Below are 15,012 nucleotides of genomic sequence, written 5' to 3' on the forward strand. Positions count from 1 at the left end.
TCACGCTTGACCAAAAACGAAATCGTGTGAAGTGTTGCAAGGACGGTTTGCAGTTGTTCCAGAAGAATCCGCATGTCTTTAAGCGTCGTTTCGTCACTGTGGATGAAACCTGGATACATCACTACACTCCTGAGACCAAAGAACAATCTAAACAATGGGTTCCCAAGGGGGAATCTGCGCCAAAAAAGGCGAAGACCGTTCCTTCGGCCGGAAAGATTATGGCGACTGTCTTTTGGGATTCGCAAGGAATAATCCTCATCGACTATCTGGAAAAGGGTAAAACTATTATTCATGGTTATTGGACCGTTTGAAAACCGAGCTGCAAAAAAACTCCCACGATTGGCCCACAAAAAAAGTCCTTTTCCATCACGACAACGCACCAGCTCACACCTCAGCAATTGTGGTCGCAAAATTAATGGAAATAGGGTTCCAACTCGTTTCACATCCTCCCTATTCTCCAGACTTGGCTCCCTCGGACTACTATTTGTTCCCCAATATGAAGAAATGGCTGGCGGGAAAAAGATTTTATTCAAACGAGGAGGTGATTGCAGAAACGAATGGCTATTTTTCAGACTTGGACAAATCCTATTATTCGGAAGGGATCAACAAACTAGAGCAGCGTTGGACGAAGTGTATAAGCCTAAAAGAAGACTATGTTGAAAAATAAAAAAGGTTTACCCCAAAAAATTAAGTAGTTTTTATTTTTGCACGGACTTTTCAAACGACCCTCGTACAGTCTTGTAAATCTTATTTAAATCCATTGGGTGCGTTTTACAGTATGTAATTAAAAAATTTATATAGATTTGTACAATTAGTGGATAAAATTTTAGCTATAGATCTAAAGAGCTATTATTTTAGGCGAAAATTCTCTATAAAAGTGTCCTGTTTTATATTTTAATTTTTTATTGCTTAAAAATAGAGTCAAGTGATAATTAGAAAGTGGTATATATCGATGAGGAAAATGGTCAGGATTCTAATCATCAGTAACTGAGTATACCGATTTGTTGATTGCAATCTTGTTGAAAAATTAATAAATTCTTTTGAAGGAACAAAATTGATTCAAAAAAAAAATTGAGAAAGCGTTTAAGAGAATTCAAGTAACAAGTTTTACGAAAGGTGTGGACATAAGATTTGAAACGATTCCTGACAGCATCTAGGAGCCTGGAGGCTCGACCTTGATTGCTCAACTACAGTCCTTTACTTTCCACTTTGCACCTACGAGAGGCCATCTATAACCGATGGAAACAACAGTTATACCAATTTTTTGGAAACTAGAGAATTGATAGTATCTAGCTTATTGATTACTGTAACTATTAGAAAGATCGTGTGAACACATTTTAAACATATGAATCTTAAAATCGATTAATATACAAATATCGATCACATGTTACAAATAATTTTGACGTTAACTCTAGTCACGAGTATCTCTACAAACTGCGAGGGAAAGTTGAAAGTCTAAGGGTATGTTCACAACGGAGCTGTGAGCATAGATGATAGCGGAGATGATAGCAGTGATGCATCAGCGCTTATAGAATAACCTAGTACATTCTTATGTGAGCGTGCACAACGAAGCTTCGACTAGTGTCTCATACTCGCTGCTATAAAGGAGCATAGATGATAGAATTGAATTTTTCATTTTTCTGCTAGCTGAACTCCAGTATCGGAGCTTCAAAATGGACGTCGAAAAATTATTTAGTGCTGTCTTTACTCATTATTTTTGGTTATTATTTTATTATTTACTTTTAAACAATATTTTGTTTTTTAAATCGTGCTTACATTTATTTTCATGTGTATTTATTTGTTTTTTTTTCTCAATAAAACCATTACTTACCTAAGAGTAATCACTAGTTTTTCTTCTATGGTTATAGGATTTCCATGACAATTTTTCCAAAGTTTTCTTAATTTTGACCTTATTTTTTCTAAAATATAGTCGAATGTGGGTGGACCCATCCTCACATATTCAAAAAAACGATCCGGATAATTTCTAAGTTCCTTATATAAATAGTGAAATTCGCCCAAAGTACTTCGTTTTTTATTTATGCTATGTACATGATATTTTCTAAAGCGTTTTTTCTTTAAAATATACCATTTCGTTGCTGCTGAACATAAAAACTCTTCTTCACTTCTCGGACATGTTGCATGTATCACAGCTCTGTTGTGCACACTAATCAGCGATTATATTTTACTCTATCAGTTATCATCTCTGCTATCATCTATACTCACAGCTCCGTTGTAAACGTACCCTTAGACCAATAAAATAACTCTTTATTTTCAACTTGGTTTTACCAAAAGTTGTGTGCAAGCAGAATATCTAATTGAATTGCTAGTTAGTTGCTAGACAACTAGTTCTCCACAAATTTTTAATAAAGCTATTAGAATAAATAAATACAATATATTTAGAAATAATTACATATTGTAAAATGAAAACAAAAGCAGATTATTAGCTAATAACAATTTATTAATTTAACAATTGGTATTGAATCCGCCACCCTAATAAAAAGAAGAATCAGAACGAGAGTAGCGCTGAATCGATTACAAGAATGTTCGGCTGGTGGAGAGACCAAGACCTAGGTACATCCGGATCCGAAGAAGATGAACAAATAAAAGAACCTCTTAGTAGACATAAAGGTATGTATTATTATTTTATTTAAAATATCTCCTTATTATCTTCATTAAAATCACAAAGTATTTTAGCAAAATGATTTCTCACAATTTCTTTCTATTTCATCAACCATAAAAAGACGAATTTGATAGCGAAGAAGAGGAAGAAGTAGAGGATCAAACTACATGTGAGTAAATAATAAATTTCTGTGTGTTTGTGTAGCTTTATACAGATCTGGGCATAAACAAAGTAGACGTTTAGTCTGCATCTATAAACTGCATATATTTTAAAATCGACTTTTGTAGATGTCGTCAATTGCCGTGCACTATTTTTTGTTTGAGACCAGTTATTACATTATTATATTGTTACATTTCCTTTCGATTAATGACGGAAGTTGAATTTTAAAAAAGCTGGTAGACAATAAGCTACAACAAGAAGCTTATAGGAATGGAAAATCTAGGAGTTCATTTAAAACCATTCTTTATATTTACGATTCTACAAATAAGAATCTAAATTATTATCATTAAATTATAATTATTAGATAATGACAACAAGAATTTAAATGTTTTAACCTGTTAAGCGCGTTTGATGTGTATACACGTCAAACCAAATCTCTATTACGGCGCGTTCGACGTGTATATACTCGTGAAACATATAAAATTGCCATTATCTACAAAAACTCGAAATTTTAAGAAAATACAATAAGAATATTATTTGGTGGGATGTTTTCTTTATCTTACCAATAGAACTGCCAAGTATTTTATACGGAGGGGAGGGGGGGGTGGAAGTCAGCAAAATGATAAGTGGTTGGTGACCATGTTTGGTCTCCGCATTAGAGATTGGGAATTACGCACACAAATAGAAACTCTCAACCCTTGTTCATTGCCGTTTTTACCTTAGATAGAGGTTCAGACCTCAGGTTCGAGCATGATTTCATTTTGTACAGACTTTAAAGCTCTTTTCTACCTTGTAAAAGCTCTTGCGTCTCTAGTTAACTAGAGCAATGCATACGTGAAGCGGTGCAAGATTTTTGAATGAGCACAGAATGCTCTGGTAATCTGAAGCCCCAGAAATTGCAGAAAAAGTCGCTTGCAGTGCAGTGACTATTATGACGTTGTAAACTTTTGATTGTTTTGCCCTGAGCGTTCAACGTGTATACACGTCATTGTCTGAATTTAATTCCGCACACTGTGGGAGGGTTTTTAAAACTAAATTCCACGCTTAACTGGTTAAAACAATAAGTAGAAGAAAATGCTTAAGTTAGAAACATGAGAAAGTCTTTGTTCAAGCAATTTTATTTTTTAAATTGGTGAATCGACAGCTAAACCCGAAATTCTATCACTTTTTTAAGAATCGTATGAATGTCCTTTAAAGATTTTTAATTACCACAATTAATGCAGTTACTTAGTTGTCTTTGCTAGAATTAAGTTATAAATAAAGTTATGACTTGACTCTAAATTTTGAAGAAGTAAAAGCATTCGATTTAGGAGATTCGATTAACTTATAGAGGAGTCTATTCCTCCCCGAGGGTTGTTATAAAACTAATTTTTCTAGAAAAAGGAAGAGAAAAGTAAAAATTATTGTATTGTAACGAAGTTGACCTGGGCGGAGAAGAAAGGCCTAGATTGTTCTAGAGGTTGAACGACCAAAGTCAGTAACAGGCCGCCACTGCATAAACAAAAGGGGTGGTATCTACTTGTGGCAGAAAAGAAAGGCCTAGATTGTTCTAGGGGTTAAGCGACTAAAGCCGGTAACAGGCCACCACTGGGTAGACAAAAGGGCCGGTCTTTACTTGAACTAGAAAGGAAAGGGCTAGATTGTTCAAGGAGTTAGTGACCTGTGTAAAAGCCAGCTAAGAGAAAGGCCTCAGTTGGGGTGGTGGCATAAGTGTTTCCCAGCCAGTGATTGACAGGTGAGAGTGAGACAGACGGAGTTGGAGAGAGACGGAGAATGGGAGGAGGCGTCTCACAGCTGAGGTGGTGGCAGTATGTTTTCTCCAGCCAATGAACATCAGGAGGGCGTGGAAACTTATGCTCAGAGAGTTGGAGGAGGGCAGTTCCAGTTGGAGGGAGGCACGTAGTTAAAAGGAGGCAGACACAGCTGGAGAAGTCAGTTTTAATCGAGTTTCAAGCAAGTTTTAAGGAGTTCTTAACGAGTTGTTAATCAGTTAGTTTTGGAGTTAGTCTTGGAGAGTCAGTGTTGAGACATAGTTAGAGAGAGTCAGTGTTGTGGAGTGCTTCAGTGGTAGCTAGTTGGGAAATTAGTCAGTTGATGAGTAGAGCTGTTTTAGTGCAGCTGAGACTAGTGCAATTCGGTGCAGTGCGGACCAGTGGTCAGTCGGGGAACAGTTTTGTGGCGTTACGAAGTGAGTAAGTAACAGTAAACTGTTGTGACTGTTGTAAATGGTGACTGTAATGAATAGCGTTAGTTGCTAGTAAATGTTAATGTTAGTTAATGTTAATGTGTGAATAAATCAGGTTATTACTTACAAACTTTAGCGAGTTTTATTATTTAATCAAACCCACATATTAAAATAACTAGTGGCAGGCACTAGTTGTGTAAGTAAAGTTTTTTTGGGAAAAACTTTACAGTATAGTAATTAAGGCGCGTCAAGATCTGAGGTCATTGACATCTGGAGCTTTTTTCAGTGCATTGCCGGCCTTTTCTTAGTGTTCTCTCGTTACAGACAAACTGTCCATTACAGTGAGCTGTAAGATGCTATTAAGAAGAAGAAATCCTAAGGTCCTGCAGTCAGAATTTCGCATTGGAATCCAGTATACCCTAATCTCTGAGCTAATTCCTTCCCTCTTATTAATTTACCTAGCTTAATTAATATTTTAATATTTTTAAATACTTTATATTTAATATATTACATATTACTTTATTTACGAGTATGTATCTATAAGCGTATCCATGAAAGTTTACAGTAAAAATGAACAACTATTTCAAATAGCTTGAACAATCGAGTGAAGGAAGAAATTCGTTTGACGAATTTTAATCAAACCAATTTTAGCAACACATAAAATGCCTATGACACACCCAAGAGTTTAGGACCATGCATTACAATAAAAAAAAAAAATGGCACATCCCACTGGCAATGCAGCATCGCTAGACTTCGAAAAATATACACCGGCGAGAAGTCTGCTACTTATCAGTGGGCGGAACTCGCGGGCTATCCTGGAAGGGTAAACTTCTGTTAAGGAGGAGAATCAGGTATAAAGGAATTCGGTTGAATTTATTTGACCGGCTACAAAAATAGAATAAAAAATTTAGAAAGTTTTATTCACAAAAAAAAGCCTATTTTCAAATTTGTACGCTCATTTTGTTTATACAGCTTCTTTTTTTTCAATTTTGAGATATTTATAAACACAGAACAATCACTCTCTGTGTAATTATTTTTTTTGTTCCATGAAAAACAATGAACAATGATGAATCAAAACAATAGAAAAACCGAACACAATAATCATATTTCTTTAAAAAAATATTTTTTCTTTGCTAAAACTGGGTACCTACCTCTTTACAAAAAATCAAATTTAATTAACAAAAGTTGTTTGTTTTAGGACTTCATCCTTCATTAACCTATAAAATAAACGTGAGGGAAGGGATTAGCTATGCGGTTAGCGTATTGGATTCCCACGCGGAGGTCCCGGGTTCGAATCCAGCTGCTGACCCTTAGATTTTCTCTTCCTAGGAGCTTCTTACAGCTCACCGTCCGGTAGTGTACTGAAAAAAGCTCCGGGCACCAATAACCTTAGATGTTGACGCGCCTTAAATCAATTAAACAAAAAAAAAAGACGTGTGTTTTACAGTAATGATCTTCTTTAACTTTTATTTGGAACATTTAGGACACAATAGTTATAAGGTGGTTAGATGAGGCATACTTAAAGGTACCTAAATAGGGCCAAGTTAAACTCTACAGTTTCAAAAACTACAAACCTAAATTCTTATTACTTCATTAATAAAAACTTAAAAATTTGTTGACATTTTATAATTTAAAATATCGTAATCTCATTGAACACTTTTGCAGGTTATCTGATTAAGAAAGGTATTATAGTTAATGCTGATTCAATGATTACCAGTGATATTTTGGTGAAAGATACAAAAATTATCGATATTCAGCCCATTATTGAACCAGAAGAAAATATGACTGTTATCGACGCATCATATAAATATGTTCTGCCTGGAGGCATTGATCCCCACACCCATTTAGATTTTGAATTTATGGGCACCAAAACTATTGATGATTTTGCTACTGGTACCGAAGCTGCAATTAAAGGAGCGACAACAATGATTATCGATTTCATTGTGCCCAGAATTGGTGAAAGTTTGTTGAGTGCATACGACAGGTATGTAAAAAAGGCGGAAGGAAATGCTAAGTGTGATTATGGTTTCCACATGGCGATAACATGGTGGAGTGACGAAGTAGCAAAAGAAATGGAAGATATGACAAAAAAAGGTATAAATTCCTTTAAAATGTTCATGGCCTATAAGGGCATGTTGATGTTGAACGATGCTGAATTATTTGAGGCGTTTTCACGTTGTAAAGAACTCGGCGCAATACCAATGGTACATGCTGAAAATGGTTCAATTATTGCTGAAAATGCTAAAAGATTAATAGCTAAAGGTATAACCGGCCCAGAAGGACATGCTCTATCAAGGCCGGAAGATGTTGAAGCAGAAGCAACAAATAGAGCTTGTATTATTGCCAAACTTGTGGAAAGTCCACTGTATGTGGTGCATGTAATGACAGATGCAGCTGCTAAAGTTATAGAAGAGCATAAAAGAGACGCAAACATACAGATAATGGGAGAAACTTTAGCCGCAGCTATTGGTAGCACTGGCGCTCCAAAAGGTTGTTCCTTTCAGATAGCAGCTGCACACGTCATGAGTCCACCAATAAGCCATGATCCAACTAATCGTATCAAGATGTTGAAACATTTATCATCAGGAGTACTATCATGCGTGGGCAGTGACAATTGTACCTTCACCACTGAACAGAAAGAGAAAATGGGCAAGGAATGTTTCACAAAAATTCCAAACGGAGTGAACGGTGTCGAAGATCGTATGGCAGTTGTTTGGCAGAAAGGAGTCACAGAAGGTTATTTGTCCTGCAGTGAGTTTGTGGCCGCGACCAGTACAAATGCTGCAAAAGTGTTCAACATATACCCTAGAAAAGGAGCTATAGCCGTCGGATCTGATGCAGATATAATTGTTTGGGATAAAAATGCTAAATCGACCATTTCCAAGGAGACACATAAGCAGGCTACCGATTTTAATATATTTGAAGGGATGCACATCTATGGTGGACCAATTCATATATTTGTTGGTGGCAAACTGGTTTTCAAATATGAAGAATTTACTAGCGAAAAATCTGAGGGTCAATTTGTGAAAACTCCTTGTTTTTCTAGGACGGCTTATCCTAGAGTTACTGAGGATAGCTTATTCTAAAAGTTTAAAAATTGTTCAATTTTCAACTAAATCTAGCGAAATAGATTATTTAAATGACTATTTGAAAAGCTCTGAAATTTCATATTTTTACTATAGTTCATATTAGAAGAAACATTATTTGGGTAAGTCTAAAGGACAACTCATTTACAAGCAACTTTTATAATTTTGGTATAGAAGTCTTAATAAATGAGAACACATAGTCTTTTTAACATATGTCCTTTTTAATAAATTATTCCGCTTTAATAATAAACAGATTAATAATTGTTTCTTATATCATTAATTTTCCCGACTACAGATGAATGTGCTTAGATAGTCCTAAAGGCAATTCGCCACGATAGCCGTGTGGTTAGAGGCAAGGCCCGCAAAAATAAGATGCATTGTGGTATTGTAGGTTCGATTCCCCCCCGCCTAAGCCTTGGATTTTATTTAATGATTATTTTGAAATTCACGGTGAAGTATTGTTAACTAGTCAGTCCAGTCCTTTGAATTACGCGCATAACATGTTTTAGAAGTAAGAATGGTGCAGCGGCCAATTATTCAGTGAAATTACAGTTAAAAGCAGTTTATTATAATAGCACTTCATCTTTATAATATATTTTTTAAAACATATGATTCTTTAAATCGATTTATCCATAAGACGATCACAATATATCACAAAATATAAAAGTTTAAAAATAAATATAATTTTGGTCGTAATTTTGGAAAATTAAACAAATAATGTGATTGTGACTTTGGTAAAAAATTATTGAACTCATTTTATAGTAAATATTTATTTTTTTTTTAACCCGAAAGAAGGAGAAAAAGAGTGACTAGCTGTAAGGGAGCCGTAGAGAGAGAAAACAGTCCAGGATCAATACGAGAATGTTTGGCTGGTGGAGGACACATAACATTGACGATTCCGAAGAAGACGATGCAACAGATGAACAGAGTAAGCATAAGACGGAAGTTATGTTTTTATTTACCGAACGTTTAATACGCTCATATTAGCAGTGATTTTCTGGTGAACACCTGTTTTTGGTTAAAGTTCAGAATGGTTTGCTAGAGACTAGCGCATTCTGGTGGACGTTTTGATAAGTTTCAGCGTTGTTTAGGGCTTGATAATTAGATTTTCTTTCAAGGTAACATGACCCCGCCTTCCCTAAAACATACACTTTACAAAAAAATAAATATTTAAAAATAAGTGCAAATCCAATCTATACTAACTAGATAGTGCCTCAGAAAGCTAATAAAAATGTTGGATCCGATAGCAAAAAATAATAATAAATAGAATTACAGAAAGAAATCTCCATAAAAACAATTTTCAGCAAAAATAAAGCTGATTATGGTAAAAATCTTAAATTCGGCCGCCCTCAGTACCTTTAGATAAAAATTTTCAGCAAAAATAAAGCTGATTATGGTAAAAATCTTAAATTCGGCCGCCCTCAGTACCTTTAGATAAAAATTTTCAGCACTTTTCCATTTTCGAAATACGACAACACATTTTTTATTTTTGTTGAAAACTCAAATTGGAATTCCTTACTTTATTTTTCAAATTATTCAACTAACAAGATATGTTTTGTGTCCAAACTGGAATTCCTTACTTTATTTTTCAAATTATTCAACTAACAAGATATGTTTTGTGTCCAAACTGGAATTCCTTACTTTATTTTTCAAATTATTCAACTAACAAGATATGTTTTGTGTCCAATAATAATAAATAATTGGATAAATAAATAATAAATAAAATAATAATAAATCTATTTTACTTAAATGTTTATAAGAAGAAAAGAAAAATAGATTAATTATAAAGCCACTTACTTTAAACCAGATTGAGAACAGCAACTTACCTGAAAATAAATAAATAATATTAATCGATTGTTGTACAATTCAACTATTGATAGTCGTGAATTAAAAATGAAATAATTGTAATTCATCAGGTTAGGGCAGGGGTCGGCAAGCCGCGGCTCGCGAGCCGCATGCGGCTCTTTTATCTAAATTTTGTGGCTCTTCAGCCTGCCCCAAAATAAATTGTATATTTCAATTTTATTGAAACAAATGAAAATTCCATTTATTAAAGTAAAGATATTTTTTCTAAAATGAATTTTAAATTGACAGGATTGAAATTGAATAGAATTATATTAAAATACAGTACGTAATGTATAGGACAGCCACCATTTTCATTCAAATACAGGTTTAGTTATTTCTATATTTACTTTGCAATATGTGAAAATAAATATATAAAACATTTAAATGTTATTGAATATCATAAAATAATAATTTGTAAATACAAATGATCAATAGAGGTTTTTACACTATCATCCTTGCGGCTCTTGGTAAGATTTATTAAAATTATTTAAGAAGAAATGGCTCTCTACTTAAAATAGGTTGCCGACTCCCTTCAAAAAACTTTTTTCTTTAAATTGTTTAAACTGCAACAAAGATATAATTTAAAAAAGAACCAACTAATGCAATAAAGATAATGGACCAATAAAAATTAAGGAAAGCGCAGATTTCGAACAGACAAAGCTTGGTTGGCAAAACCATAAAACATGCAAAGATATTGTATATTTTTTTTATTAAATTTTCAAAAGGTAGGTAATTGTAAAAATACGTATAATTTTATTAGTAAAAAAATTATTTTGTAAAAACAGGATAATTAATTTAAATAATACAAGTTTTAAATGCATGTTGTTGTAATAGGTTTTTTACATTATCTCCTCCAACATTTATTTTCTTTAATCAATGGTAGTACTTAACTTAATAAATAGGAGTTTGATTACATCCAGGAGGGACAATCGCCAAAATGAGATGTAATGATGGAAAGCAAAAAGGTTGAGTACTGCCAGCTTGGGGCTATAAAGATGGGCTATGTGGTTAGATCAGGGGCCCTCAACATTGTACCCGCGCTACGATTTGCATGCGCGGAATTTAGTTTAAAAGAAAAAAAACCCCCACAGTGTGCGGAATTAAAATCAGACAATGACGTGTATACACGTCGAACGCAGGGGCAAAACAACTAAAAGTTTACAACGTCTCGTAATTGTCACTGCAAGCGACTTTTTCTGTAATGCCTTGAGATTACCAGAGCATTCTGTGCTCATTTAAAATCTTGCACCGCTTCACGTTATGCATTGCTCTAGTTAACTAGGGATGCAAGAGCCTTTTACAAGGAAGAAAAGTGCTTTGAATTCTGTTCAAAATGAAATCATGCTCGAACCTGAGGTCTGAACCTCTATCTAAGGTAGAAACGGCATTGCACAAGGGTTGAGAGCTTCTATTTTTGTGCGTAATTCCCCAATATCTAATGCGGAGACCAAACATGTACCAATCACTTATCATTTGGCTGGCTCCCTCCACCCCCTTCCGTATAAAATACTTGGCAGTTCTATTGGTAAGATAAAGGAAACATCCCACCAAGTAATATTCTTATTGTATTTTATTAAAATTTCGAGTTTTTATAGTTAATAGCAATTTTATATTTTTCATTTATTTTTCTTCCAAATCCAATTACGCCGACCACTATTTTTTGCAATCCTAATTGCCCCCTTGATACAAAAAAAGGTTAAGAATTCCTGGATTAGATGAATAGATAGATGTAAGTTGGATTGTGTTATTGAAGATATTGTGAGTAAATAAAGACACCAAATGGCTGGATGCTGGATACCGTAAAGTAACTAACTAAAATTATATTCGAAGTATTTATTGCTGTATGAATCTTAAAACAAAAGTAGGAAAACAATGGTTTGAATCTGCTAAGTATGTAGATGCTGTAATCATTTTAGATCATATTTTTTTCTTTTTGTTACAGTTATTCTGATCAGAAATGGAACGGTGGTGAATTCAGATTCATATGCTTTAGCGGACGTCCTAATTGTGAATGGTAAAGTGAGCGAAATAGGTAAAGGCTTGTTGGCTTACGAAGATACATTCGTAATAGACGCTACTGATATGCTCTTAATGCCAGGAGGTATAGATCCGAGCACGCATTTTGATTTCATACAAAATGGTGTTAGAACTGCGGAAAATTTTTATTCAGGCACAAAAGCGGCCTTGGCTGGTGGTACTACGATGATAATGGACTTCGCGATTCCGTATGAAAATGAGTGCCTAGTCGAGGCTTTGAAGAGAACCCAATTAATAGCTAACGATTCAGTGGTATGCGATTACAGCCTCCATATGGTGGTCCGTTCCTTCGACGAGAAAACACCCAATGAAATCTCTTGTGTAACAAATACAAAAGGTGTTAATTCGTTTAAAGTTTTCATGGGATATGCTAAAGATTTAATAGTGCCCGATGATGTCATGTATAACATCTTTTTAGCTTGCCGTAAAAGTGGAGCATTGCCCATGGTGCACGCTGAAAATCAGACATTAATCGATTGTAACAGTCAAATCTTATTAGTGAAAAATATTAAAGGTCCAGAAGCTCATTACCTAGCTAGACCGGATTTAATCGAAGGTGAAGCCGTTTATAGGGCCTGTACCATTGCGAATTCAGTAAAAGCTCCGCTTTATGTTTGCAATGTTATGAGTGAATATGCTGCCGACGTTATTAATGGAAAATTACAAACCACTAAAATACCGATATATGGCGAAGTAACCGCTTCCGCTTTGGGCTCAACTGGGCCACCAGCAAACAGTTCGGAATCTTTACAAACCGCATACATAAGGTCACCGCCAATTCGTCAAGATCAAACAACTTCGGTGAATCTAATGAAACGACTATCACAAGGAGAGTTAACGCTTACTGCTAGTGATGATTGTAGTTATTATATAGACGATAAGCTATGTTATCCAGAAGACTTTGCAGAAATACCTTGCGGAGTTAATGGTGTAGAAGATAGAATGTCCGTTGTATGGGAAAAAGGAGTTAACACTGGTATGCTGTCGAAATGTCACTTTGTGGCCGTCACTAGTACCAATGCAGCGAAAATATTCAATATGTATCCGAAAAAAGGTATTATAGATGTTGGTTCTGATGCGGATATTGTAATTTGGGATCCACAGAAATTCAAACAAATTGTCTACCAGAAACATGATCAAAATTGTGATTATAATATATTTCATAAGATGAAAATTATTGGTAATCCGGATATTGTATTAGTCAAGGGCGCGATATGCTATTATAAGGGTGTTTTTAAAGTTCGGAAAGGTTTTGGTAAATTTGTAAAACGAAATCCTTATTGTGAATTTGTATATAAAAGAAATAAACCAATGAGTTACTAATTTTGATTATTTTATTTTCATTCTCTTCAATTCAGATCAGCTGATTTAATAATTAAAAACTTATAGTTGAAAATAATGGAATACATGATACATAATCTGTCCTAGATCATCGAAGGTAAAATCCCCTACCGAAATCCAAAAAACGAGTTATTATTTTCCTAACCTAACTACATATACGAGGTGTGTTCAAAAAGTAACGGGAATTTTCGTTTTTTGAAAAAAATATTTATTTATTCATCTACATTAATATTGTCGCCTTCAAAGTAGTCCCCTTCGCATACAATACACTTGTGCCAGCGCTTTTTCCAATCCTCGAAACACTTCTTAAACTCGATCTTTGTGATAGCTTTCAGCTCTTTCAGCGATTCGCTTTTAATGTCATCTATGCTTGTAAAACGACGGCCTTTTAATGTTCTCTTTATGTTTGGAAATAGAAAAAAGTCACATGGAGCCATGTCTGGCGAATATGGAGGCTGGGGCATCGTTAAAGTTTTGTTTTTGGCCAAAAATTCACGAACAAGCAATGAAGTGTGAGCAGGTGCATTATCGTGGTGCAAAATCCATGAATTGTTTTGCCACAAATCCGGGCGTTTTTTTCGGATTGCTTCACGCAAACGGCGTTGAACTTGTAGGTAGTACTCCTTATTGATTGTTTGACCTTGTGGCAAGAATTCATGATGCACTATGCCATTAAAATCGAAGAACACAGTGAGCATAACCTTCACATTCGACCGCACTTGTCGAGCCTTTTTCGGTCTTGGCGATCCAGAATGCCTCCACTGGGACGATTGAGCCTTAGTTTCGACATCATATCCGTAAACCCATGTTTCGTCACCTGTTATAACACGTTTCAGTAGATCCGCATCGTTGTCGACTTCATTGAGTGACTCTTGAGCAACTTCCATTCTCCGCTGTTTTTGTTCGAAATTCAACAATTTTGGAACAAATTTTGCTGCCACACGTTTTATACCCAAAACATCCGAAAAAATTTCATGGCATGAGCCAATTGATATGGCAACATCATCAGCGACTTCTCTGATTGTGATTCGGCGATCGTTCATAACCATTTCTTTCACTTTTTTCACGTTTTCATCGGTTGTTGATGTGCTTGGACGTCCAGGTCGTTCGTCATCTTCAACGTTTTCGCGGCCATCTTGGAAACGCTTATACCACTCGTAAATCCTTGTTTTACTCATAGCAGACTCACCATATGCCTTTATTAACATTTCACACACTTTATTTCATTTTTTACGCAAAATTTAATACAAATTCTTTGATCCATTTTTTTTAACAAACAAAAATCGCCAAGCTCGAAAAACACGTCTAACCTTAACGGCTGCCACTTAAGAAGTAAACAATGAATATTACTGAAAATTTTATCGTACTTCAGGGGCACGTGTACCAACATAATAAAAAAAAAAAATTTACAATCAGACTCTCCAAACCCGCGAAATTTAAAAATTCCCGTTACTTTTTGAACACACCTCGTATATAGCGCATCAACTACTGCGGACATTAGCGCCCCTAATTATTTCATGCTTTTCTCTTCTTGTGGCCATTCGAGTTGGGTTGGCACGCGTAATCTTCTGGCTTCCACAGATGATACCCAGCAAGGCAGGGTGCATCCTACATCAGCTGATAGTTACTCCACTCATCCCCTCTTATCTGATCGGCGTAACTATGCAGGGTGAACCAGGAAATAATGGTCCATAGGCCTACTGTGTGAAGTACATCTAAAGTGGACTTCAAAGACGTAT

At 35.1% G+C, this 15,012-nt stretch overlaps 3 protein-coding genes across 3 annotated transcripts in view; 2 read left to right on the plus strand and 1 right to left on the minus strand.

The window, feature by feature from the left end:
* Positions 1–15,012, minus strand: part of Yip1d1 (Yip1 domain-containing 1) — a 293,838-nt gene that overhangs the window by 224,842 nt on the left and 53,984 nt on the right. The gene's annotated exons all lie outside the window — the stretch shown is intronic.
* On the plus strand, positions 233–8,978 carry LOC141456824 (dihydropyrimidinase-like). Its single transcript, XM_074133119.1, has 4 exons — positions 233–2,628; positions 2,742–2,789; positions 6,630–8,172; positions 8,843–8,978. Exons 1-3 carry the CDS (start codon positions 2,541–2,543, stop codon positions 8,048–8,050), a joined length of 1,557 nt encoding a protein of 518 aa, XP_073989220.1. The 5' UTR covers positions 233–2,540; the 3' UTR covers positions 8,051–8,172; positions 8,843–8,978.
* Positions 8,676–13,255, plus strand: LOC141456825 (dihydropyrimidinase-like). Its single transcript, XM_074133120.1, has 2 exons — positions 8,676–8,978; positions 11,838–13,255. The coding sequence occupies exons 1-2, from the start codon at positions 8,912–8,914 to the stop codon at positions 13,253–13,255; spliced, it is 1,485 nt and encodes a 494-aa protein (XP_073989221.1). The 5' UTR covers positions 8,676–8,911.

Source organism: Rhodnius prolixus, unplaced genomic scaffold (assembly GCF_049639745.1).
Source record: "Rhodnius prolixus isolate KJV_2025 unplaced genomic scaffold, Rpr scaffold_10, whole genome shotgun sequence".
NCBI classification, from domain to species: domain Eukaryota; kingdom Metazoa; phylum Arthropoda; class Insecta; order Hemiptera; family Reduviidae; genus Rhodnius; species Rhodnius prolixus.

What these genes read in the sequence shown, in the direction of transcription:
- LOC141456825 (XM_074133120.1), top strand. Translation starts at nt 8,912, where the DNA reads ATGTTTGGCTGGTGGAGGACACATAACATTGACGATTCCGAAGAAGAC. An exon ending in CGATGCAACAGATGAACAGA is followed by an intron (nt 8,979 to 11,837) that starts GTAAGCATAAGA and finishes TTTTTGTTACAG; the next exon opens with TTATTCTGATCAGAAATGGA.
- LOC141456824 (XM_074133119.1), top strand. Translation starts at nt 2,541, where the DNA reads ATGTTCGGCTGGTGGAGAGACCAAGACCTAGGTACATCCGGATCCGAA. An exon ending in ACCTCTTAGTAGACATAAAG is followed by an intron (nt 2,629 to 2,741) that starts GTATGTATTATT and finishes AACCATAAAAAG; the next exon opens with ACGAATTTGATAGCGAAGAA. An exon ending in AGTAGAGGATCAAACTACAT is followed by an intron (nt 2,790 to 6,629) that starts GTGAGTAAATAA and finishes ACACTTTTGCAG; the next exon opens with GTTATCTGATTAAGAAAGGT.